The sequence below is a fragment of the Lichenostomus cassidix genome, chromosome 3 (assembly GCF_008360975.1).
Source record: "Lichenostomus cassidix isolate B80296 chromosome 3, HeHo_3.0, whole genome shotgun sequence".
Classification (NCBI taxonomy): domain Eukaryota; kingdom Metazoa; phylum Chordata; class Aves; order Passeriformes; family Meliphagidae; genus Lichenostomus; species Lichenostomus cassidix.
The window spans coordinates 66,571,871-66,599,345 of NC_139483.1; the positions used below are offsets into that span (position 1 = coordinate 66,571,871).

At 39.5% G+C, this 27,475-nt stretch overlaps 1 protein-coding gene across 2 annotated transcripts in view; it reads right to left on the reverse strand.

Annotated features, from left to right (window-relative positions):
- Positions 1-27,475, reverse strand: part of LOC146439906 (uncharacterized) — a 33,821-nt gene that overhangs the window by 1,139 nt on the left and 5,207 nt on the right. Inside the window, exons 2-3 of one of the 2 annotated variants that reach the window (XM_085056153.1) lie at positions 26,704-26,762; positions 1,138-1,281 (exon numbers count right to left, since the gene is read on the reverse strand). In XM_085056153.1, coding sequence (XP_084912279.1) covers positions 1,138-1,281; positions 26,704-26,762 — 203 coding nt within the window. The remainder of the gene's footprint in view (positions 1-1,137; positions 1,282-26,703; positions 26,763-27,475) is intronic. The other variant, XM_085056154.1, reaches the window with a different exon arrangement.

The window sequence follows — 27,475 nt, forward strand, 5'->3', positions numbered from 1 at the left end:
AGCGATTGTTAAGAGAAAGAACATTGACTCCTACCATTTGCAGTATGCAATATGGAACAATAAAATAATCAATGCAGAGCCCACAGGGTGCTGGCACCCAGGGTGGCTCAACAACATCATGTCTGCTAAAATTTGAACATTTTTAAACAGAGCACATAAGCACAACTTTGGGGAGGATTTTTTGGTTTTTAAACAGCCTTAACCTGACTGAGGTGACAGTGGATCCTATTGGCTTAAAATTCTGCAGCCCTTATTTTTTTAGAGCAGTTGTACCAAGATCCTCCTCAGTTTTAAGATTTGTAATAGAATGCCCCAAACACAGCTTTATAAAAAAGTACATCTGCTTGGAAGCCTGGAAAGAAAATTAGCCCAGAAGTTGATACTCCTCTTATGGTATCCAAATTATTTAATTAGGTTTCCATGGAGGTGGTGCCTGCATGGTGTGTTGATGGAGGACGTGCTTTGTGGTGCTCACGAAGAAAATATTGAAACTCAGATTTTCCTTTAACAGGCTTTTGCAAAAATAATTGCAGCCATTTAAGAGAAGGGTGTATTGAGTGTTGTCAACTTCTACAATTTTGATTGTGGTATTTGCTGTGCTTCTTGCAACTCCAATTTCAAAATGAAATCTCAACAACTGAAATAGGCTAATACCTGACATGATGGCAGCTTCCTGACAAGGCACAATAAAAATGTATTAGGTAGTGGTACTTCTTGGCACCTACTTGCATGTGGGGACAGGAAGTCTGTTTTTCATGTGATAAATTGAAAAAATAAGCTTTCAGTTAAGAAAATGACTTTCAAGTGTGTGGTGGGAAGCTTAAAATCATGACAGAAATCCTTCTTAAATGGTCAGCAAATTAAAGACAAAAGAAGTGGGATGTGGGTCAACATTTGGGTCAGCTGGAGTACCCAACAGTTGAGCTCAGCCTCCAGGTTGAGCAAGTCTCCTGAAATGCTGTGGCACTATCTGCCAACTCAGTATGGCTGCCTCTGTTATTTTAAGGTATCTGAAGTGTTTTAACACTGTGAAATAGTCTGTCTCAAATGGCTTCTGAGCCTCAGCCAATTTCTGCCACAGTTAATAGGGAGAGCTCAAAGATACTAAGTGCCTGCGAGTTTCATGGAAAGAATTACCCAAGCAAATAGTGAGCCCCAAACCCACATGCTGAGGAGGGAGAGGCAGCAGAGATTCCAGTCTCTTCCCAGAGGTGGACAGCTGGCCACCCTGACCCTGGCAGGGGGCTGGGAGGCCTTTTGGGGTACACATCCTGCACAAGCCTGGAGGAGAGAAACATGTAGAGAATGAGGCTGTGTCAGTTTTGCTGCTTGCAAAGCAGCATATTAGGGAGCGCAGTTAAGCATTCAAAATGATTAGTGAGGCTGGGTAGCAAATTCCTTTCATCATTTTGGCTGTCATCCGAAAATATGTGCTCTAGATTTACCACAGATTTGCTTGGTTTGGGCCAGGGAATTTCATTAAGTAACTCCTGCATCATGTGATGCACAAGGTTGCATTAAATGGTCCAGCGATTATTTCTATTCTTCTGTTTCAACGATCCTTTTCTGCAAAACAATGCTAGCAGAGTGAGGAAGAAAAACTAAGCTTTGCTGTTTAGGAAGTACAAAGAGAAGAGCCCAATCTATTTTACTACTGGGGCCCTTCTTTTTTTTTTTTTTAATCGAATAACAATTCCCAGGATTCATTGATCTTTACATTAGTTAGAGCATCCTACAAGGACAGAAACCATGATGGGGAGAGTGTGAGTAATGAGCTAGCAGCCTAGTGAATCATTTCCCCTAAAGCTTTGTATTTGTAGAGAGACAGATGGTGGGAGCTGTGAAGAGGGAGCGGGAGGAGAAAAGCTGGTTTTCACAAACAGCAGAAGTATAGAGGATGGCAAAGTATAGAGGAAAAAAAAAAGAAATAACCAGCAGGTAAGGGACAAGAAAAGGCTGAGAATACACCAGCTGTTTCAAAACTAATGCGTTAATGTTAAAATGGATTAGGGTTAAGGGAAAATACAGAAAGGAAACTGCAGAAAACAAGAGCTTTGTGGCTGAGAGGTGGAAAATTTACCAAGAGCAGCTCTAAATATGTATTTGTAGATGAACTCTTGAGTCAGTTATTAACTTTATGTGCAAATAATGGAGAAGTAGCTGAAAGTATGCAGATCCTGCAGGCTGGCAGTGCTGCTGCCCAGCTGGAGCTGCCAAGCTGCAGGTACCCACAGAGGCAAAAGGCATTGCTTGGATGGTGACAGCACCAGGGGTTTCTTCTCACAACACCTGTACATTTGCAAGAGGTGTGTGGGAGAGGAACTCCATTGTCCATAACATGGAAAATAAGCAAAGCAAGAGAGTTACATACTTAAACTGGAATGAGTGCAGCATTAAGACAGAGATAGATACTTTACAGACAGCTTGCTTTGCAGGCTTGCCAAAACTCAGATGATGTTAATGCATGTCAAGATTTTTCTTGAGCAAGTCACCTGTGTGACAAAACAATGGTTGCAAAATTTTATCCTGCAGTTAGTTAGATCAGCCTCTCCAGAGAAGGGTGTGTAGGGTGATTCTAGGACAAAGTTAATTTAATAAAGCCTTGTACACAAGACCAGAAATGCTGCCCTAAGAGCTCATTTTCTTCTGGTAGGATTTGAACTGCCATCATTTGATGCCATTTAAGAAAATAAACCAGCAGACTTCCCTGCAGCCCCTCTGGGGCCATCAGCAAAGCAGATAACAAAGCTGGCTCATTACAGCATCCACTGCAAAGGGTGCCTTGCTGAGAGCCTTTCCCTCATCTCCAGCCACTGACCAGGCTGCAGGTAATGGAGACTTGGGCATCTTAGTAACAGCATCAGTCTGGGCAGCAAACTCGGGCAGTGTGGTCAGGAAGCTCCCCAATGAGATAAGGAAAGGAGCAATTCCCACCATTTAGGATGCTTCTGGGTTGTCAGAGTGGAGGTGCTGGTAAAGCTGAGAGAGATAACTGAATTTAAAAGGGAAGGGGATGTGAGAGAGGAGAACTGCAAGCTCTGTGGCCTTGCAGTGCAAGAGGTCTACTGTGGTAATGAAGTGAAACATGTCTCAGAGAGTTCCCTCACCCTCAATGAACAGAACAGGTACAGGTTATCTTCCAAAGCAAACATCGCTCTTGTTACACTTTGGCTTTAATTTAACAGGTTCCTCCATGCCCACACCTGCAGTCTGCTATTCTTTAACCCATGTCTGGGAAACAGATTCAGCCTGGAAGGTCACAGTTTTCATCAGCCTCCTCCTCCACCATCCGTTATCATGATGTTGCTGCAGGGAAGCACTGCCTCAGTACCCAGTCTGCAGTGCTGATGGGCTGGCACTGCTCCTTCTCCCCAGTCCCCAGCATGGGTCTCCTGGAGTTCCAGGCTGACACACAGCACACTGGTATTGTTACAAATATCCAGTGTATCACTTTCCCTTGAGCTGCGCCAATAGATGCTCACACAGCCCTCTCAGCCAGTACGAACCACACTGGCATATGAACATCTCACAAAAGCCACTTGCAAAACCCTCTCTGAGACATCAGGCCTTCAGACACCTCTCCCACCCTGCCTATTACAACCTGTGCAGGAAGAAAAATGTATTTGTGGGGTATTTGTATTACAATTTATTGCTTGGAAAAAGAGGTGTTCTCTGGGCTGTGGGAGAAGGACATCAGAGCAAGCAGAGGTTCCACTGCCATGGCAGACAGGTGCTGGATGCTGCTGCCCACACAGGAGAAGCCAAACCAGGCCCTGAGATGCCAGACCACAGAAGAAGGCAGCAGAGTAGCAGCCCATCCAATCCACCTCCAAATCAAGCCAAGAATAAGATGGAATTGCTTAGCCCCACTGCAGCCTTCATCGGCTCAGAGCCCAGCCTCAGCCTGATCACAGAACAGTGCACAGACCACCAGCTGTGTGTCCCTGTCTGTGGCCAGGATCTCCTGTAAACAAACAAAAAGCTGTCTAAAGCTAAGTTTCGCAGCCTCACCAGATCTGCCAGCTAGGCTGCATTTCAAGGGCTCACTGATGTAGATGGGACCAAACAAATATAAACACACATACTTCCTCGAGGCATCATGGCTCTGAGCACTGCATGCCACTGCACAGACCCATGCAAATTGGAAGAAATGTCACCAAAAGCAAAGGCAGGATTTTAGAAACGTTTATTCTTCATTGAAAGGTATCAGGAACTTCTCCAGTTTCCAGAGGGTGAGGGGCAAGCACCTGCTTGCCCACCCAACCCTCAGGTCAGGGGAGTTTCACAGCAACTTCTGCAGACAGCGAGACCAAGGGGCTAATGGACGGGTCCAGGGAATCTCAGGAGAAAAACAGATGAACCCAGTGAATGTAAATCCCTGCAGGATTGGCTGTTGTGGAAGGGGGATCTGCCAAGGAGTAGGAAACTTCCCAGGACCTACTTTGATGGCTGGACAGATGAAGCCCTCTCTGACTCATGCCACTCTTCTAAGAATGGGGAAATGCACGCTGTTGGAAAGCTCCAGAGAACCTCAAAAGCATGGGTTTCCTAGGGCTGCAGAAGGTACTGTAATGGCAGACACTGGACACAAAAAACCCCAAAACAAACAAACAAAAAAAACCCCCAAAAAAACCCCCAAACTATTAAAATAGTTAAAAACTAAAAATTATTTTTTAAAAATCATGACCAGCACCACCTGCAGTGAGCTCATTCTGGCTGAGTTTCATTCTTTGGATTTTCCACTTTTTTCCTAAAGAAGTATATTCTGGAAATACTATCTTGGAGGCTTCCTTCAAAGCTACCTTCCTTTACTTGGGCTGACAGTCCTTACAGCATGTCTGTTCTGTTTTTCATCAGCTACACCCAGTGAAAGTCTGGTAAATGTGATGCTTTGTGACTGCCACGTTCAGCACTGCAATGCTCTCATGTGCCAGCCTCAGGATTTCCAGCAAGCAGCAGGTGCTGCAGTCCACTGTTAAAAACCCTGCAGTCTTCAAAGGAAGAAATGCAGTGAAAAAGACTTCTAAACAGATAACACTGCTGGAGATTGAGCTGAACAGCCCAGAAACAGCGAGTGCATTAAATAATCTTCCATCCCTAGGCTGTGAGAGAGAATTGAGCCCAGCTTGGCACTGACCAAACCCAGTCCAGTCAGTATCTAGTAGCATCAGTTCTCAGCAGGCATTGTGTGAATCTTACACATGTGCAAATACACGCAGCCAGATGCACCCGCCAGTCTTCCTCCCAGAACTTCCCTCCAAACACACAGTACAGAGACACTGAAATCCAGCCTCAGCACTGATACAGACACTAGTGGTCACCAAATGCTGAACCAACAGCATGCAGTGGACAACTGACCATTTCTCTGTACAGCAGATTAAAAATATCCCTACCAGCAATAGTTCCAGATGCTTGGTACTGGCTTTCCCCATGTACAGAGCAGTGAATAATTTGGAAAACCGAAGTTTTATTCTTCACTTATTTATTACTGCACTGCTGCAGACAGCAAAAAGTTATCCACTCACTCTGCTCCAGCCTCCTTAGCTAAGAAGCTGAGAGAATAGTAAATTGGCCATTTAGGTAAGGTTGTTGAAGACTTACTGACTAAAAAACCATGTACATACAAAAAATACTGATTTTTATGGGTCCAGTCTCCTCACAGCCTTACAAGAGACATTTTTTTTCCTTGAAGCACCAGCTGTGTAGAAGCTGAAACAGCAAAAAGCCAGCAGTAAGACTGTCCCAAAAGAGAGATGAAGGGGAGCTCTTTAAATAGGCACAATAGCAACAGAGAAGACAGACATAGCACAGTAAAGAAGAGAGAAAGAGGAAGGGAACTACACTGTAATAAAATTGAACGTAGTAGCAAAACTATTTAGCTAGCATAAATTCATCTCTTTTGGTCTCTTTTTTTTTCTGAAAGAGATAAAATAACTCAGCTGTTTAAAAACTTTACTGTTTTTAAAAAGAAGATGAAAAAGAGAGAAAAAACAGTATTTTCCTCCAGGCTTTTGTGTCCCATTTTAACTTACTAGTTGGAAACCAAGCTACTAAAGCAGCACAGTCCCTCCTGAGGACACAGCCATACTGATGACAATTTGATATATTGGTATATCAGCAGTCAGGAGACTGACAGCTGCATCAAGACAAGACAGACAGGTACACAGTACATGGAAAATACAAGGAATGAAAACTACCCATCTCAGACCCTCACACTGATTGATGTAGTCAAGACTCCTTGCTCACTCCAGGCTGGAGTTAATTATTCCCTGGAGTAATTAACAGGTTGAATTTTAAAGCTCTGGGCTGGATGGACTTTGGCATTGGAGAGACAGGTTTCACCATTCCCTCAAAGCAGTGCCCAGACAATGGTGTGAAATTTGTGACTTGCTTTACTGGAGTTATACTAGGGAAAATGCATCATCCCCATCAAACCAGGTTATGGTTTTTCTGTTGCCCATATATCTCAGGTTGCACACTTCCCTGGTTTTGATGTCTTATGGAGTAGCTTGTCTTGAACTGCCTAATGTTCCTGGCCCTGCAGTTTCTTTCAGTAGAAAAACATGCTCATCCAGAGACCCACACCAGGCTCAGCCTGTGCATCCCTACAAAAAATCAACACTGATTTTTGTACAGGTGTGACCCTGTACTGCCTTCTGATTACACACTGATTACAGGTGTGACCCTGTACTGCCTTCACATGATGTGAAATAAAGAGGTGGGAGGTAAAATAAGAGGTGTAGTTGAGCAGTGCTATCATATGGAGACAAGGTGGTACTTGGGAAAATTATCCAGAGCATTTCTGTATTAAGGATGGTGTAAGCCTACATCTGTGGTGATACCCAAACTAGTCTTTTGCAGATAGCAAGAAGACAAGCCTTTATGAGCCACTGTCTGTGAAACACCATTAGTGAGAAAATCCAGAGAGTGCCAGAAAATATGGTGTCACATTGCTTGTGGCAGAGCTCAGTTAAATGAATGCCTGCAAGGAGGCAGTGGAGTCCTTAAACTACCTGCTCCCTACAACCAGAACATTTCTTAGGTACATCACAGGGAAATTAATTTATCCTACCAGACGTATGGTGTACAAGCACAGGTTGCAAACAGCATGTCTGTGAGTGCTGAGCTTGTCAGACAAGTCTCAGTGTCTCGAACCCTTAGTGCACATGGGGATTTAGCAGGCTTTCAAGGCATTTCACATCAGCCCAGCTATCAGCTCTGACTATCAGGCTGTAGATGTGCTATCATCCAGCTAAAAGCATGCTTTCAGTTCTGATTTCTCTTTTCTCTCACATTCTTACATTAGGAAACCTCTAATCAAAAGAAGCATTTTTCATCATTTCTCATGTGTTGCCTGCATTTTACAACATTAGAAGCAGCTATGTAGATATAGCTGCCTTGTGCCTAATGGCAAATACCACAAGGCTGTCCTTACGAAGAGCTTACAGTCTGACTCTATCTGAGATTTGAGTGGCTAACTAAAATCCTTTGCAAATTATCTGTCACTTCTTTGTAAGCCCTGCTTCCTTTCTTTACGTCTGAATTCGGACTGGGGATAATGAACTTCCTGTATCATAGACTGGGATACAAGGAAACTCATTGTACACTCACTAAGGAAGAGTATATCAGTAAGTAGCTTATAAGGCAGCTCTGAAGGGTCTTGTTAGAATGACTTATTCTCCGAGTTTCAGTGGTTTGATTAAGTGGATCATGTGATAAACACTTATAATGAACTTCTTCAGATGCTGCCAGGGAAAACCCAGCAGATAAAATGCTGAATCCCATGGCACTGCTCTCTGCATAACAAACTGATTACAAAGACGGAAAAATCATGCATTTCACTGGCTTCTTCTCCCACTCAGGACAGCACAAAAATGTTATACAATTTTCTCTTTGCTGTCCCAAATTAAAGTATTCTTGCCACTCAGTCCAGTTCGAACTAGTGCAATTTTTCTCCTACAACTCACCAGGCAGATAACAGCTAAATGTAACTACTTGCAAGCAAGTCTAGTCATGCTTCTGAAAGATTTCTGTCATATTAAAGAAAACAAAATAATACAAACAAACATGGCAAACATGGTTGGAACTAGGTGATCTTTAAGGTTCCTTCCAAGCCCAACCATTCTATGATTCTAAATGAAAAATACCCCAAACAACTGAATAAAAACAAAACATAAACTCACAAGTAACATATGCTAATTTGTTTTGTTTAAAAACAGCAGACCATGGTCGAGAGCATCCCCTGCAGTTTTGGCCAGGCCAATCAGTACCTGTAGAACCAATGGACCCGGGTAATACATCAGCATCTGCACTGCTCTCTCTTCACCCCCAGTTCGCAGCTTGTTGCTTCTGCTTCTCAGCAGCACAGCGTCTCTACTCTCCCAAGTTGTCTCTGCCTAACAAGCTACAGTACCTCTGCAAAAGGCATCCTGGCTCTGGCATGAATGCACTTGTATGTATGCACTTGTTCCTGCCCTGTTAGCCAGCAAAAATTACAGCATTGCTTCTTCAAGGCCAGTGCTATATCCCTGACTCAGGTGTCAGCTGCAGCTGTGTGACGGATGGAGTGCCATTAAGAAAGTCTTCTTCAGGTCCTGTGACTGAGATGAAGGAAAGACCCCAATAGCCTTTTCTCCTTGACTAGCAATACCCATGTGACTAGCAATACCCTAGCCAAGGACAAGTGCTGCACCAGGATAAGCCCACTGGCCTCATCTAATACTTGATTAAAATATTTTTCAGGGCTCTGCTATACAGAAAAGGATTTGGAGCTCTGCTGGCACTTTGAGGTGTCACGATGGAGAAGGTGACTGTTTCAACTGGGCATAGTAAAGATGTCAGGGAGCATGTGGAGGGATAGACAAGTGCTGGACTCTCAAGTGAGGTAATTGGTATTACTTGGGACCCTTAATTCAGTAAAGGGTTAGTGAGGGCATCCCCTTCCTTTAAGCTACCTACTGACTGGTTTTCCCTCAGTCCAGATCCCAGACTTTAGAGAGCAGTAGCTGAGACGGCAGAAGCTGCAAAGCCAGCCCACAGTAATGCCTGTCCTCAGGCTACCTCTCTCCCTATCATCCCACTAAGTAATCAGCTCTTTAGGGTCACGGGGTGAATCGCCTTAAAGGGAATTGCTCTGTGAATTCAGGTGTCAGTAGAAACAAGAGGGTAAAGAGTGATAGGTAAATGGCAGGTCACCTCAGCAGCTCTGTCCTGCATGTCACCAGTAGGTTTGACAGATGCCAATGACACAGAGTGGAACCAAACTGGCAGTGCTAATTCCTCCATCACACTTACAGCCCTTGCATTTCCCTCATGTCCAGCACAAGGTAAGAGTGCCCAGCCTGGCACAGAAGAAGTTGTGCACAATCACTTGTGCACCACCACTGGAAAGCCTGCTCTGGCACAGCATTTGGGAGAATGATCTTGTTTATGGCTGGCACTGAACTGTGCTCCCCACTCCATCTGCTTCCCATGCACAGGAGCAGTGCCACACCCCCTGTCCATTGCACTGAGCAGCCTGTTAAACCTCACTGACTACCAGCTACCAAACCCTCAGATATGCACAGACATGCAGACAGCCTTGCAAGTGAGATCCTACACTAGCAGTTTGTGCCAACACTAGACCTGTCCCAGAGGCAAGTCTAGGAGCATCCTTAAGTACAGTACCAACATGTTAACATGCTACATGAGTTGACAGCCTCATCACACCTTGTGCAGCTGTTATGAAGAGACCTAGGGAGGAAACATTTGCCAGATGAAGAACAGAGGCATGAATATCAAATGGACTTGTCGGATGAATTACAGCATTGGGGGGAAGATGCCTTGCTCCTTGGCTTGACCATCAGAATGCTTATCCATCAGTCCTGTTTTGAGGAATGGTCCAGCAATTACGGCATCTCACAGAAGTCCTAGAGGATGGTAAAAAACTGTCTGTGTGTTTTTCAAACAGCCAACCTGTAAACACAACAGCAGTTTAAAATGTACATCTAACTTTGTATGTCAGCTTTCCTATGTACCCTTACTAGCCATTAAGTTAAGTTTCCCCGGGTCATGCTATTATTCAATTAATGGGATTGCAGGCTGTAATTGAAGGGATTATACACCTCTCAGATCTCATCAGTTGTGATGGCATGTGAGAAAGAGGGCCTTATCTTGATTTATTTTACAGCCAAAGGGAATTCATGTATCTAAATAGCAAGGAAAAAAGGTATCTTTAAAACATGGCTCTATGCAATCAGTAAGAATCAATAATAATAATAATAACAATAACAATAACAATACTGCTATTAGACTCAGTCATCAGAGAAAAATGGAATTTTAAATCCGTAAACCAAGCAAAAATATGCACATTCAGTTGTTTGTACTTGATAAAGGAGACTTCCTCCTACATGATCAAACAGGAAAAGGTGTTTGTGCTTTAAACCATGGATCCTAACTTATCCATGATCTAGTCTGAAATTGTGAATCAATTTGGAGTGGCATTCAGCAGCTGCTTTTTTCACTGGTCTCATACTTGTATGTATTAAATACTGTCCACAGATTTCCTGTGTAAGCCTGTCCCCAGGGACTGAAAACCTGGTGTACACAACTCATAAATACAGCTAGTGAGACACGAGCAAGAAAAAGCATAGCCTACTTCTGGGAATCACTCCAGGAAAATAAATATGCAAGATGGCACATCACCCTGCACAAAGCTGGCCAAGGTAAAATAACATTTGGGTTTGATCATTACTGAAAAGAAAATAATTCTGTGTTCATATGTACACGCTGATCTTCCACTAAGACAAAAGGGCAAAGGTAAGACTAGAGTTTGACTCACAAGAAAACAAACCTGATGGCAACAGTTGTGGCTTATTTAACTAAATTGGGGTGTCAAGTCTGAATCTGATCCCTGGCTTTCAGAAGGCCCATGAATTCTCTAGGAATGACCACAACCATTATTTCCTATCTCTGTGGTTCATGACTCTTCTTATGGCATTTGCTTGCTTTCAAATTCCAGGTATAATTTTACCTCAACAGTTACAGAACATGACTTTATCAAGTAGTATTAAAACATGGTTAAGAACAAAAGAGAAAAAATTGTCCTGCTTTCCTATAATGTGTTTGGATGAACACACCCTCCTGTTTCCATCAGTGCTTCACTCTTTTTTCCTTGAGTAGAATTTTACATTTACTGGTATTGATTCTTTCCTCAGAGTTTATTATTTTGCTCCCCTTCTGCTCTTCTCTCATTTTCAGTCTTTTCTACCTTTTGTTTTTTGTTCTTATTTTCCTGTCAGGCTTTGCACTGTCTAATCTCCAGGTTAGGTTACTGTTGTTATTTATGAGATATTGAAAAGTTTAAGCCCCTGTATATAATGTATGACAACAACAGAATTGCACAGAAATACTCATTATTTAAGGGATGAATTGGCAGAAGACACATCCTGCAACTATGCAGATTGTAGACAGATGTCTACCTGTGTTTTGCTTGGCTGTGATTTGGAAATATATAGAATTATTCGAGAGCAAATGTGATATGCCCTTGACAATTTTTATTTCATTGTGGATTGGTCCGTATTTTTGCTATGAGGGATGAGGGCTTACCATTGTACTATAACTGTTTGTCTGGTGATGTTTGTTGGCAATTTTGCATGTGTTTTTAAATATTATACATGACAGTAGAACTGCACACTCACTGTGCAGACAAAGATTTAAAACAAACTATTTATTGATGCCATATTCCATTAAAAAGTTTCAAAATTTGGAGGTTAAGGAACTTATCTTAAAAGCAGTGACTCACACTATTTCAAATATTGTTTGTTCAGGTACTCTTACTGTTGCTTTGTGTGTACATTTTAAAATTACTTTATCTTTTGTGTGACTGAACATGCTAATGCTATCTGGTATTGCTACTTTTATTGCACAAAGACCCTGTGAAAGGAAAGATTTTCATTCCCCTGATTGAATGATTGATAAGATATAGCACCAGTAGTTCAATGAGAGGAATATATGCTATATATATCTGCTGGAGTTGCACATTTGTTTATGGGACTGCAAGGGCTGACATAGCTGATATAGCACATGTAAGCCTTGAGGCACCTTGAGATTTTAATTTGAACAATAAGACACTCAGTGTGCCTTTGTGTATGAGAATTCCAAATGTGCAGGAATACAATGAAAAGAGAATGGGGGCTGTGGGATGTGTGCACATCTAGCACTCATCATTACTGATGGGTAACTCATTCTCTGTTTTCCGTCAAGCAGTTATCCAAGTGCAGCATATATCCATATTTTCACAGCAGTGTACTCAATAACAATCATTAGTTCCTTCCCTGGCAGACTCAGCTTCTTGAGAGGTTGCAGTAGGAGCAACACTTTATGTTGCAACCCATCAAGAGTTGTTAATATATGTAACATCTGTGGAATTGGGAAGACAGAGCTTCAAGATGATGCTCTGTAGATGTCTAAGATAAATAATTTTCTTGCTGAAATTGTCAGCACAGATGCTGCTCTGACAGAGTATGATCTAACGCTTTACCTGGAATTGCTATAACAATCTTAAAACAGACGTGCAGTCTGCAATATAACCAGGCAGGAAAAGTCAAGTGAATATCTTAAAATATTTTCCTTTTTGTAGTTAACAGGGCACTTGTTACATCCCAAGTGTAAAGAGATGACTGACTCCAATAACATGTGGTTTGACAGAAGAATACAGAAAGATGAATTCTCTAGTTCAGGTGGAGATCCATAACCATCATCAACAGAAATTGGAGGATTCCATGAAGTGCTCTCTATCTATTTAGAGAAGAGGGATCAGCTGTATTTTTTCATCTCTCTTGTCCTTGAAGTGATGGCCAAACGTCATTCAAGGCATAAAATTTTTGTCAAGAATAGGGACTTCTGTGAGCTGATGGTTCCAGACACAAGTCCCAGTCTGAGGCAGGCGAACTATCATATTTACCTTAGAAGTACACTTCAAGAGCCTTCAAGAATTCAGTGAGGGGGGCAAAGACACTCAATATAGACTGCTGCAAGTTCAACTTCCTTCAGCCTTTCAGGACTGGCTACTGCTCCAAAGACAGAAGATGCTTTAAATTGTCATGTAGCAATTTCTGAAATGTACTTACGATACTTCATAGGTCTAGGAGGAAAATGTCATTTTCTTTGCCGATTAGACTTGCCTCAACGAGATCTTACCATTGTGCAACAATGAGTGAATAGCAGCATTTCGTGTTCTTAACAGCTACCAGCATGCAGGCTAAGAGACAGTATAGATACCAAACTGTTCCTTTGTTTGGTGGCTCCAAGTGCTGGAAGTTTGTTAGTTCTACAGTTACTCTATTCAGGATATTTGGAAAGCAGGACTCTTTTGGAGAGTGGTGACTAAAAAAGTTAATTTTGCTGAGTCCTACTTGATTTTGCCAAGTAATCTGCCCATTAGGACTGACAGGAAAGAATAAAAGGAAACAGCTACCCCTGGAACAAGGAAATCATTGCCTTGTTGGCTTGAGCTGGAAGATGTCCATTCAGGGCAACTCCATTCTGAGAGGACACCTTCAACTGTTTTTGATTTCCCGTCTCTGGAAGAGGAGTATCTGCTGAAATCTTTTAAGCAGATATTCTGCAGACTAAGCACAACACAAAAAAAGGAAAGTTTTATGCAAATACCATAATTTAATTTCTTCCTGGCACAGAGAGTAATGCCACATTCTCACACTATTGACATGAAGCCATATAAGATTGCTAACAATCATGATGACCTTTCTGGTTCAGATATTTGTCCACTGGAAACTGGTTTAAGGGTCTGACTTAACTTCCAAAGGCCATCCAAAATCTATCAGATGACAATAACTTTCTGTCATGACTTGTGTGGTTTCAAGACATAACCTATACCCTGTAAGTCACCCATTTCCTACAGGGAATTAATTTATACTATCATGAAACAGGATAGCAACCACCTACTCTGCACTGAAATACTTATCTGCTTTCTAGTGTTTCAGTCTAGCAAACGATTTCCCTGAACTGACAAATTTTTTAAAGTAAAAAGAGAGGTAATGGTTCTGTGGTTTGGGGAAGTCAAAGGGAAATTCACTGTCTGGTTCAAAAGAAAATATCCATGCAATCATGTGCAAGTTGATGGCTTTCTGCAGCTCAGTGTCTTCAACAAGAAAAATAATATTAAAAAAAAACAAACGGGGAAGGACACATTGATTTGTATGTGTGAATTTTCCAGGTAATCTTCCCACTCAACTTGTAAGAAGCTGAGTGATGCATTTGGGGTTTGTTATTTTAATCCTCACTATCTGAAAGCCCCCCTCTGAGGGTAAATGAGACCACCACAGCTGTGTCCACACTGTAATTGAACCCCAAGTCCTTTGGAGCATGAGCAAACATAGTATAATACATAGCCCCTCCTCCCCAAGTCCTATCCACTCCAGATATATTATTACACAGGTACCACCAGTAGACTGTTCATGACCATTAGGATGCTCCTGCTGCAACCCACCAAACTCACTCAGGTACCCAGATGCCAACATAGTCTAAGCAAAGGGCAACATGCCCATTTCTGAGGTCAGTCCTGTATCCTCGCAGTACAAAATGTAGTTAACTGTTATTTTCTAAAAGGTTTCAGGTCTGCTTTCATTGGAGCACAGATCTAGCTCTTAAGTGATTATGCAAATACAGTAATTATGTAAATCTATAAGATTTACGACAATTGGAATCAAGACTGAGGATGTAAATGTGGACCTTGCTATCTTGCATTTGGTGGGAGAATTTTTATTTTTCTGAACATTGTAATGTATGAAAACCTTAATTCCAACACAAATCTTTACTAACAAATCAGGTTGATGGGCAGAATGATAAAGGTTGAGCGTAATTTCTTATTTACTGTTTTCAAAATCATATACAAATCCCTATGTTCTGAGTGCTAAACTCTTGTGACCTATACATATGTTGTTTGTTTTATTAGGCTACATGTGAATGAAGAGAACAGCTGTGACCTCCCCTTGTACTTCGAAAGGACTCTGATAAAAAACAAACAAATCCTCTTTAAGAAAAAAATTCTTAATTTGGATTCATTCATTCTGCATGTGTAAGGACCTATGAAATTAATTCCATGTTTTTATTACATTCAGAAATAATAGTGAAGAGGCAGGTAAGGTAGAATTTCACACCTGTTCTTATGTAGTTTTGAGTTATCTCTTAACACTCCAGTTATACTACACTGCTCACCACCACTGTTTTCTATCTAGAACTAGACTCATTGTAAACTGATGACGTTCATGTAAGCCCCTGCGTGGGCACAAACTGAGTTCAAGCAAAGCCATTTCCTCTTTGTGCAACTTTCAGTTACCTAAAATATGTTATTAAAAGGATTTCCCTCTTTCCATATATAATTTTAAAAATTCTTTGTTGGATTGGGTGTGCCTGTTTAAGTGTAATTACTAAGCTGACACTAGTATTTAACTGCTTTTAATAAATTCACTAAAATTACTGTGTCTGCACTGCGGGCTTATACTGCTTTTATTACACCAAATTATTTCTTTCAAATAGCTAACAGTACACAAAAACTAGGTATGTGTAACCCATTGCTAAACTAACGCAAAACCTTATGTAGTCTTATAAAGATTTCATTTATGTCAAAAAATGAGACAATTAATCAGTGTAAGTTTTGAATGTGACTAAAACACAGCAATACACGTATTTCACTGTGAAGCACTCACAGCAATTATCCCCCAATATCCCTTCTCTATGCCTCCTGGACTGCACACACTCCTTTTCCCCCCAGAAAATACAGATATTCAAATGCAAGCACAAATAATGAGAATACAACAAGAAAACAAGAAAAAAGGCCTCTGAACTCAGCTGGTGAATGAGGCTGCTGCCTCCCCAGCTACAAGATGGTGTTGATCAGCTTGGCTTTCTGTGAGGCAGCTGCTCACAGCTTCTGCTAAGCTGTGCACTCAGTATGGGCTGTGGAAGAGGAGAGAGAGGGGTGCTGGGACAGGAGTCTGGAAACAGTAAATATTGTAGTTCGTGTTATGGTGTAGAGGGATCTCAAGAAGGAAAATGCAACCAAGCCATTGATTTGTGACTTACTAACACTGTGTATTTCATTTGCATTGTTCTTGGCCTGTGCAAGTTTGATGATCTCTGTCTTTGGTCTTCTTCCACTTACTCCCACTGCTATGTGGGTTTTTACATGTGTCAAATGACCCAGATGTTTCTCCTCCACTCATTGTCTTCCAATTTGACCAAGCAACTCCTGTGATTAACAGGCAGGAAATACACAAACAGGGTGTATTTTCAGTAAAAAAACCTGCACCTAATTGAAAACTAAAAATTAATTAAAATATTTTTAAACATTTAGTTAGTAGATGAGTGATTTGGTGTCTTCTATTTTTTAAAATTTTCATATGTAATCATATTCAGAAAAATTGAAATTCTATGATGAATTACCATAGCCTGTTACAGAATCTCTCCCTTTTAAGACTGAAGCAACAGAAAATTTGTTCATGCTTGCTGTATCACTGCCTGCAGAGATGCAGGAACAGGCAGAGAAAACAAGCAGAACATAGCTGTAGCTGGCTGTGCTCATTTAATCCAAATATTTAATAACCAAATGTTCCTAACAATAAATAAGAAATAGCAATCTATTCTGTATCAAAGGACATATCTGAACTCCCTGGGCAAGTTTGGCTTAAGCTTATGAGGTATGTATTAGTGGAAAGGAAATACACAAACAAAATATGAATATGTTCTGAACTATTTTACCAACAAAGAGGAGGGTAGGGTGCAGGAATGAACTCCACAGTTCTGTACTTTGTTCTTGAAACAAGCAGAATGACTTCCCTCAAAGCACACACTGTGAACTGCACAGACTGTGACAAGAGTGCAGGCCTGGCCAGATATCCAAATCAGCTCATTGTGCCCAGCTGGAGTCACATCATGTCAGTGGACATGTTAGCTTAAGGCACAAAGCAGTGATAAGAATGTATTTACCCAGCTGAGAGGAAAAGTGCAGTAAATCTCTCTCTGTCATTTTCCACCATGTTTCTCAAACAGTTACATAAACCCAGCCCATATTTCTGTCATACTATTATCCTCTCTCTAATAAAATAATAATAGTAAAAGATCTACATTTGAAAAAATATGTGAAATAATTTGCAGACATGAATAATAGTTCTGCTGACTGGTAAAAATCTGGTTAGACCAGCTAGGGTATGATGCTTTTTAGGGGCAGGATAAAGTTTATTTGATTCTCTGTAACTGCATGTCCTCAGCTGAACCCACCAGCCCTTTGCTGTGTGAGGATTATAACTCAGGCTGCAGTTGGATCAGTCTCTGTTTCTATTTTTAGTGCAGATCTTGCTCCTTATTTAGTCCTGATTGCATAGCCAGAACTGCATTCTCAGCAGCTCAGTGAAAAGGCTGCCTGTTCCATTTTATAACTTTTCCAGACAAAAAGATGGGAAGCCTGTAGCTTTCCAAACAGTCTTATTTTAGGAGCTTGCAACACGATACAGTCAAAAACCCCAAGAGCCACATGAATCCCTGATGAAATACTATAGACTTTCCTGGAGTTTTACACAGCAAGAATTTGGCTGCCTCTAAGTTAACCAGGATATTAAAAAAAAAAAAAACCAAAAAAACCCAAAACAAAACACTAAAATATCTCAACAAATTCAAACAACCAAAACCAAAGAAACCCCCAAATCCCCTCAAAACCTTCTTCACCCTGAATACTCAATATATATTTATTGAAACAGTAATATACATCTGGATCAAATTCTTCAGAAAACATTTTATCCTCCTTAGATTTATAGTTTATAAATCCTATTCAAGGAGGCAACTACTAGCCAAAAAAGAAATAAACAAGGAAAAATGGAAAATGTTGGTTTTAAAGAATCTTTTAGCAGGGATGACCACACAGAAGTAATTTTCTGCCTCTCAATTAAAACCATAAGAACACTTTTGGTTTTGAACAGTTTTCCCACTACAGCAAGGAGTTTCTGTAATTCTGTCAGCATCAGCTAAAATGCTTCACATTCACTTCTAGGATTTGCTTCTGGAATAATTCCTCAGTCATATATACTTACTAAGTTATATTTCCATGTGTTGCATGTAAGTGCATAACTAAAAACCAAGATTGAGATGATCAAGATCACTGTGAGGCTATAAACACACAAAATGCAAAAAATCTACATGGATAATAAATGCAAAATACATTTTTATATACATGTACTGAAATACAATGTCAATAATGGATCTTATTTCTATGTGTGAAGACACTGCATCTTACCATACATAGAAATTACACACAACTCCTAATAGGTCTTTTATTCCTAACCCAAGGCAGTTATATTCTTGCATGCACAGACCTCTTAAATGTAATCCTAAATCTTTGCTCTCTCCACCTGCCATAAATTGCTAAGAAATTGTTATGCTGGTCAGGCAGTGGTCACTGAATTCAGCTGGTTTTATTGCACATGTAAGGATATCCAGCACTTTTCCTGTAGTGGGGAGGTTGATTGCAGACAGAAATTTCCCTCAACTGCCCCTTGTATTCAGGCTGTTGACTAGTCCTTTCATGGCACACTGAGAACACAAAGGCAGATTTAAAAGAAAATTAACAGGAGGAGTAAAGAATTAAAATCAGTGAAGAGAAGGATGGACTGATATATTCTCATTGTAAATTTAATTACCCTTCAGTCAAACACTGGACAAATTACAAAGCCAATACAAAACAGAAGGGCCATAAAAATTATGTATTCAGCAGGTCTGCATTTGCATATTCTGTGTTCCCCAAATATTCTACTGATTCTGTGGAAATGGAGAATATTCCAAATACATGAAGTTCCATATCTTGATTTAAATGACAAGCTTGGAATGCCACTAGAAGTGCTCAAGATCAATATCTTGAAGGCAGTGGGTAAGAAACCAAAAGAACTGGAAGTCATTAACTGAAAAGACCCAAGTACTTGAAAGCCTGTTAATTCTAGCAGCTCTCAGGAACATTGCACCCTTGTACCCTGAGTGGAGACTGCTGAAATTTGTATATTTGAGATGTGGAGTGTCTTGGCTGAGCTTCTCAGTGTGACACATAAAGTCGAAACTCTAGGATATTTGGAAAAATATAATAAAAAAATACTGGTACCGAGGCACCAGTGTGCAAATCGGGGCAATGAAATCATGACTTGTGTCACAAATTAGGAACAGAAAGTTAAGCATGACTTCTGAGAGAAAGGTATTTAAGAATAGAGCTTCATTCTCTCATTTTTATCTACATATACTGAAATACAATGGATCTTTTTTCCATGTGTGAAGACACTGCATCTTACCATACACTGAAAAAGCCACTCAGATTTTTTTCTAGATTACACTGATAGAGACTGAACTGCCCATGAAAATGCCTAAAACCGTAACACAGCCAGAGAGTAAGATAACTTCCTTTAAGCCCTTTTCAAGAAGGGGCATTTGAGTTGATGCATGACAGAGGAGTCCAAGAAGCTGACACTGAATTGCAAGGGTCCAAGACATACTTTGGAAGTCTGTATATCTTTACATTCCAGGAAGGTAGGGAGATGTTTTTCACAGGGAGACCCTGTATGGAATCATGACGAGATTTTCTCTAGCAAGCCTCTGGTATGGATTTTCTTATGAAACACCATAGCATAGTGCAAAAAGTATCAAATTACTCACAACTATTCTGGACATAGTTTTTAATAACATGACTACTGAATCCATTTGGAAGAAAACCAGATCGGAGTGCATACAGCTTTGTTTGTAATTCAACACTATGAAGAGTACCCTAACAAATTATGAGTATTTTGTAACTGATGTAAAAACTATTTCTGTATTTTCAGTTGAGTGACCACTTCTGTGTTTTAAATTAGAAAATCTGCATAACATTAAAACACTCAAGTACCATTTAAAATCAAAATTAAGTAGGTCACTTTGAAGTCAGCTTTGATGGGCAGTTTTGTTGTTGGTTTTGGGTTTTTTTTCAAATGAGAGCACGAGTCTGCTCCCTCAGCACCACTTAATCACTGGTAACTTTCATGAAGAGCAAACAAAAGGCCTCTTCTATTTATCCATTATGTTCCTAAGAGGTGAGAACAGCTTGATGCAAATGAAAATCATTAAAGCACTCTGCACTACCATTAGCTGTCTGAATACGTGTCTATGCAAATGCAGCACATTACCCAGTGAAACTGCAGCCTCATGACCTCTTGCATTGAAAATCGATGCCTTATGACTCTCTTAACAGTTGAAATGTTCTCTATGATGTGTCTTTGTGTAAGTGCATGGTTTGGACAGGTACAGTAATGGAGTGTAAGCCATTTCACAGAAACATATTCAGTTTTGGATACCCCTTCACCCTGTCTGGGCAACAGGTAACATCAGAGATACCAATTTGTGGCAGTGTTATGGTACAAACAATAAGCCAAAATGTGATTGCCCAGATCTGATCCTGTGTGCAACTACACCCGTAACTTCACTCAAATGAGTAGCTCCATTTAAGACACAACGAACATGTAATAATGCAAAATCATAAATGGTTTGTAGGATTAGAGGCCTAATTAAACAGAAAACCTACTGATCTAATTCTTCAGAACTTTGTCCTTTGTGTAGCCATTTATGCCCAACCCAAAAGGTGTACAGAACATGGCTATTCCCACTCAGTGCCATGGTGCCTGCTCAACGAGATTGGTGAATGTATGGAACTTAGAGAGCTGTCCTTCAACAGCAGTGCCTGGCAACACTAATGCACCACAACTCCTGCCCTTGGAAAAGCTTGAACCAGAGACACATTTATGGTAGCCCAAACAACAGGCTACAAGACGTTTATTGCTGTTCAGTCTGTTTCTCTCCTTGGCAAAATTTAGGTCAGTCATCAGGCACAAATTTGCATCTGCTGCCTCAGCCTTTCTAGAATTAAGTTTTGGCAGAGGTTATCTCGCCCTCCTTTGGGACATATCCCTTTGTTGCATACGTTTATGTAGCAGCAGAGTGACTAGGACAGTGCATTATTCAACAGCAGCTGAAGAGACAACAGTAGACTGGATTCTAGGCTTTCCATTTGAAGGACACCAAGCCAGCCTCTCATGTCTCACAGTCCTGGCACACTCTGAGGAGAATGCTTCAATCACCAGGTAGTTGCATGTAAGCATCTCTTACCTCCAGTTTGGGATTTTGCCAATCATTGCTGATGACTGGAAGACTAAGAGGACAAAAAGAATAAGGAAGCTTAAATTGCCTAGGCCTGCTTATGTTTTGTTCATTAAACAATAATTATATAGCTTACATACATAGGGCTGAGTGCAGGGACAAAGGACCTTTAAGCAGGGGCCCTTATTACTCACTTATTTGGATGTCATGAAAAGTAATTAATGCATTTCAAGGCCAGGCTGGATGGGAGTTTGACCAAGCTGGTCTAGTGGAAGATGTCCCAGCCTTTGCCAGAGAGTTTGGAACTTGATGATATTTGAGGTCCCTTCCAAGCCAAACCATTCTGTGGTTCTATTTGAAGCATGTAGAAAAGAAATCAATCAATGGAACTGAATAACCCTAAAGGTCTTGTTCTGAATTTGGCAAATTGGCACATTTTAAAAACCTGCTTTGAGACACTGCTGCTCTGCCTTTTCCATTTAGTAAAATGGTCCCAAGGAACAAACCTGAACACCAGGCTGCTCGTCACTTGGGCCAGCATGCTGAGGGACAGCTCAGGACTGTAAGAGAAAGAGTCATCCAACACAGCATTCCCACACTGCTTAGGGACAGCACTGGGAGGCAGTAGGATGCAATGGTCTCAGCCACCCTTTTTCACTTCACAGTATAGTTGCAACATATGGTAAAAAACATTACAAAGGAACCAAAGGAGGAAATTAGGAATTTTACTCTAATACTACAATTCATACCAAATAATTTGGAATTTTTAAACCCTAGAAGTAGCAGTGTTATCATTTTATAAATTATTAAATTAAAATAAGCTTTAAAAGTTTTGGGTTTCTTAGGGACATAGATATATATTATGCTAACAACAATACAGTATTTACCGAAAAGTTGTGCCTATAACATGCTCATCCATCTCCTTTTCTGTCAGAACATAAGAAATAAAGCATATGTTTCCAGGTAATGCACTTTATCCCTTTGGCAATTACTGCTGTATTTTCTCTTTACCTGAGTTAAATTTACTTCTAAACAGAACTACTTAATTTAAAAAATGCTAATACTTTCAAATTGTGATAAAAGATTAAAGCTACTCAGGATAAGCTTGAAAAACATGGATGCTGTTGATTTCTTTTGTTTAAAAGAAGTAATTTCTGAAGTACTTAAAGGAAAAAAAAACAAACCGATTCTGTGCCAGTAAGAAAAAGAAGAAATTAGGGAACTGGCAAGTAATCTTGGCTGGAGCAAGAGAGGGGAAACTCAGATTACTGGTATTGAAAGCTTGATCACAGAAAACGGTGGCAGATAAAATATGTGTAAACATGTAAACATGCTTTTTTCCCCCCCAACAGCAACTAAGAAAAGGTAGAGATTTTTCATACGAAATCCAATTTCCTCTTCAAACAAATAGATATTAAAAAAACCCCAAAAACTTACAATGCTTTTAAAAGCTTATTCATTACAGCACAAAAATACAGTCTGATTTTTAATGTGTACCTAAAGATTTACCCAGAATAACCATCATAGCTGCTATCTTTAGACAAAGATCAAGAAAAAAAATCAGGGTATGGAGAAAAGGTATTGTTTAATGAAAGACATACCCATTTTTCTCAAAGCAAAGAGACCTTGGCACTAGCAATTCTTGTTTCAAATGCCCACTGCTAGTGCCTTGCTTCAGAATGCTACAGCTTTGCAGACAAGCCCACAACTACACTTGATTTACTGACTGATTACCTTCTGTTTCCTTTTAAAGATAAAGAATGTGTTTAAAGCTGAGGTTGAGAATGTGATCACTTCTTGGAAGGTTCCCTTCCTTCTCTGAACAACGTGAGACTCTTTCAAAGTTATTTTTATGGCATAATAATTTCCTATTTCCCCCTGTGCATTAGTACTTTCACTCACCTTGTTTTTTTTTTTCAAGAAAGCACTGTCCTAATGCAAACACATCAGTTAATTACTAGAGATTAAATAAATAGGTCAAAAGTCTCAGTCCTGTCGTCAGAAAAACAGCACAAAATACTGTCTCCACAAAACAGCTTAAAAAGTAGCACAGGGAAAGGATGGTGGAGGTGCAGTGTGTGAAGAGGCTGGAATCTGGAATATGGAATAGTACTTAATACTTCACAGTTTTTGGGGACAGTGTTGTTTCATCTTATTAGCCAAGTCATCAAGTTCCTGCTTTAGGACAAAAACAAGTGTCACTGATTTTCTAAGTAAAACAGCTGCAAGATTACTCAAGACACAGCAGAAAACATGCACCATATTATAACAGAATCCAGACCCAGTCACTTAACTGCACAGCTTCCAGAGAGAACATAGCCAATTTCTGTACATGACTACATGTTTATAAACAGCACACGATTTTCCTCCCCAAAATCTGGAAACAGAATCACAGCATCTTGCCTTTCAATCTGTCCTAACTTCAGTTAACGTATCACATTAAATTAGCAGATCTGCACTATAAATTTGCTTTTTTCCCCATTTTGCATCTCCAGTGGTACCTATCTCATGCTTTGAGACATAAACCAATCAATATATTGGTATGAAAATTAACTTTATTTGCAAGACTCAAATTGTTAAGATAGATCTGTGTGGTGATGGGGTTTGCATTTTCAGGGTCATCCTTCAGCAGATACTACCAGAACTGGTAGATTGTAATAATAATAATAATAATAATAATAATAATAATAATAATAATAACAATAATATCTCAATATTAAAATAACATAATAATATCATCCCATCAGTGGAAGTACTGAGCGAAAAAGAACACTAGCAAAAAGTGCTTAGTAAATGAACACTTTTGAAACTAGGTTTCACTAGCCACAATATTAGTTTTTCAAACATCTAGATAAGAGCATTACCTCTGAAATTATATTAAACTTAATTTCAGACCAGGTGAGCCTGAAAATGTTAGCCTTAAGGACAGCACAATACTAGGCAATATATAGTTTACATTAAAACAAACAGCACCACTTTCCCCAAAAGCCAGATTAAAATACATGGTCCAAAGGAAACCTTTAGATATTACATAACTCAATTTTTGGAAGGCATATGGTACTCTAATGAAACCTCAAATATTATTTAAGATGTACTGGATACATTACAATGCAGAACAGGAGGTCCAAAGACACAAAGACTGTGTAAAAATTATGCAACTGAAAGAAAACAGTGAATATTATAGGGCTCAAGATAAAACTGGAATAAAGGAAAAGCAGTAATTTATCTATACCTATGGTGTCACAGGAACCATTGTGAGGCCTTGTTTTATTTGACAGCTCCATTAATCCCTGAGAGGCTACAATGTGGGCAACTTTGAGGACACTGAGCTATTCAACATAAATTAGTGAGGCTAAAATGTAGCCAGAAAACTACAAAATCAAATTGAATCCAAGAAAAAGCAAGCTACTGCTATGGAAAAGAGAGAAATATTCTGGAACAGATTCTGGAATATATTCAGTGGGATGGAAATACCCCAAAGGCATCACATTTGTAAAGGATCTAAGGATAACAAGCAAGCAGAAACTACAAGTATATTTATAATAGTACTAACAAAAAGACTAATTTAGATTGGAATTGCATATTTGGAAGCACTGTATCCTGGAGCAGGAAGGTTTGTCTATACATGGCTGTAGGCAGACTGTGCAACACTTTATTTGTGGACAGCCAACAGAGTCCTTCAAGGCTCTTGGTGGACCAAACATCAATACTCCCAAGTAATTAGTTCTGCCCTACAAATGGAGGTCATATGGTTGCCTGGACATAAAACATAAATTCTTCATCCACACTCTTTACAACCACGTCTGGAATTCACCAATGAGTTCTAGGCATATTACAAGAAAGATCTATGCAAATTGGATGGAATTCACATAAAAATAACAGAAATTCTTTGGGAGCTGGAAAGAATCAAAAGGAAATGTTACAAGCCTAAACAAGTGTTACTTAGCTTAAGCTAAGCAAGTAAAAAGTTCAAAATGTTTTTTTCTTAACATTCAGTTTTATCAGGAAAATTATTTCAAAGGAACAAACCCCAAGAACCAATTTGAGGTGATAAAAGGCTACATATACAACCTTATTTAGGAACTTAGAGAAAGCATATATACAGAGTTCTAAACCAGAGGTAATTGTCCTAATAGAAAAAAATATAGCAGGCGTCTGAAACTTTAGTATAATGTATACATTCATATATGACAGGGACCAATACCAACAGAGATGGACAAAATATTTAATGGAGCTCTGCCATCTCTAAGCTAATCTTAAAACATTTTAAGTTTACTCTTATAGCAACACTCCTCTTTCCTTTTGGATAACAGATGGCTGTTTGTGATCTACATATTGCACTGAGGCTTCTTTCACTTTGTCTGATGCATGAATGAGGAATGCCTCCCATAAGTCAGACTACATGGCAGAAAAAAATATAGCATCTAAAATTAAATGGCTTTCACGCCTTACCATCCAGCCCCATTTCTGTGATTCATTCACAGAAGCACGTTTCCCATTTTAAAACAACAAAAATTCAAATAATAACCACATACTCGTGTATTTGGCTACACAAGTTATAGAAGACTGATAGGGCTTTTGGCAGTTGTAGTACTTGAAAATTTTCCATTACGACATCTTTCTAATTATTTATTATTTGAACCATTTGGGCTAACTCTCTTCACACCAGACACATTTCTCAATGAAGAGTTTCAACTAAATTCTTCAGCTATCCATCAGAACTAGAATATGAAAAATTATGTTTCACTTGCCTGTTTAAAAGCAATTCTTACAATCATCTACCTGAGCTGCATTGTGTGGAATAGAAATTTCAGAGTATGGAAGGACTGGCAGCTCTCTTGTAAAAATAAAGAAATTACTTTGATTTTTTTTTAAAGCTTTTCAAATGCTCAACCACTTTTCCTTGCATACTCCACTACTTGCCAATAACTCTGTTGAACATACCATTTCCCAAAATAGTATTAATGTTCAAATGTTATATGTGATTACACACTGTTTTCTCTTTTGAGTCCATTCCCAACTTTTACAGTCATTAGTACAATGCAACAGACAGCAGGTTTTTAAATTACACTGATTTAGGAATGCCAACAACTCTAACACTATTCCTCAATTATCTAAGACTTAATCAGTTCATCTCAATCAAATTTCAGCTATGAAATTCTCACTGTCATATATACAATCTCTAAATGTCACTTACTGCTACACTGCTAACTCTTCCCCAACAATGTGTGTTCTTGTTATACTAAACTGAATTTCTTATGCAATCATATAATTATTTTCTTTTTAACAATAGGTCATTTTCCAAGCATGGAAGGGAACCTCAATCACTACTTGACATGCAGAATTCTGTCAGCAAAGAGCAGATCAGGAATCTTATCTTTACAATTAAATGTTTACTGGCCCTTTTCTTACATGATGCATATGTTTCTTCTCAATTAAATAAACTTTCTCAATTTTTTAAGAAAGTGGCATAGTTCTACATTGTTACACATATAATTCTTTATTAATTTTTACATCTCAATTTATATCATTTTCTTGAATACTTATGCATTTTCCTGTAGGCAAATTCAGTGGCAGGTTTTTCTGATAGAAGGCAACAGCAAGACCTGAAAATGTTGAGAAAAAAAAATCATTATTTTCAAAAAAACAACAACAAAAAATAGGGTAACTTTCAATCAAAACTGTTTGAAACATAAGTTGCTAAATGCAGATAAAACCCAGGAAACAAAAATGGTCAAAGGTGGTTTGCATTCTCATATAAACATTATGTATGTGAGTTTGTACACACATGTACAGATATATACATATACATAAGGAACAGATACATAAGGGCACAATGCATGTTGTAAAGGGTTACATTTCACACTACTGTCAAGATTTTCTGAAACAGAAAGCTGTACCATCTCCATGGTATACTATGTGTTTCGTACAATGATGATGAAAACTCATTTATTCCAATGGCTAAATTGTCTGTATTGATTAGAAGAACCCACTACTGAAATGTTCAGGGATCTACATGCAATCCTTCTAGAATTTTGATAATCAGGTGTGGTCATGTGCAATAACCAGCAAGCATCTTATAACCCTTTCTATAATCTCCATATTAAAATTTGCTAAAATGCTCTGCCCTGCTGCTTTCACCAAGAGAAGAAATCCATTCCTCCACTGGATAGAAACCTTCTTTCATAGAAAGCTCACTTCTAGTTTATGTCTAATCATTCTACATTGACAGTGTTCTTAGGTTCAAGTATTTTTTTCTCCTTCCTTAACTCCAAATTTATGGATCTTATTTGATATGCTGTTCTCCTTCAAACTTAAG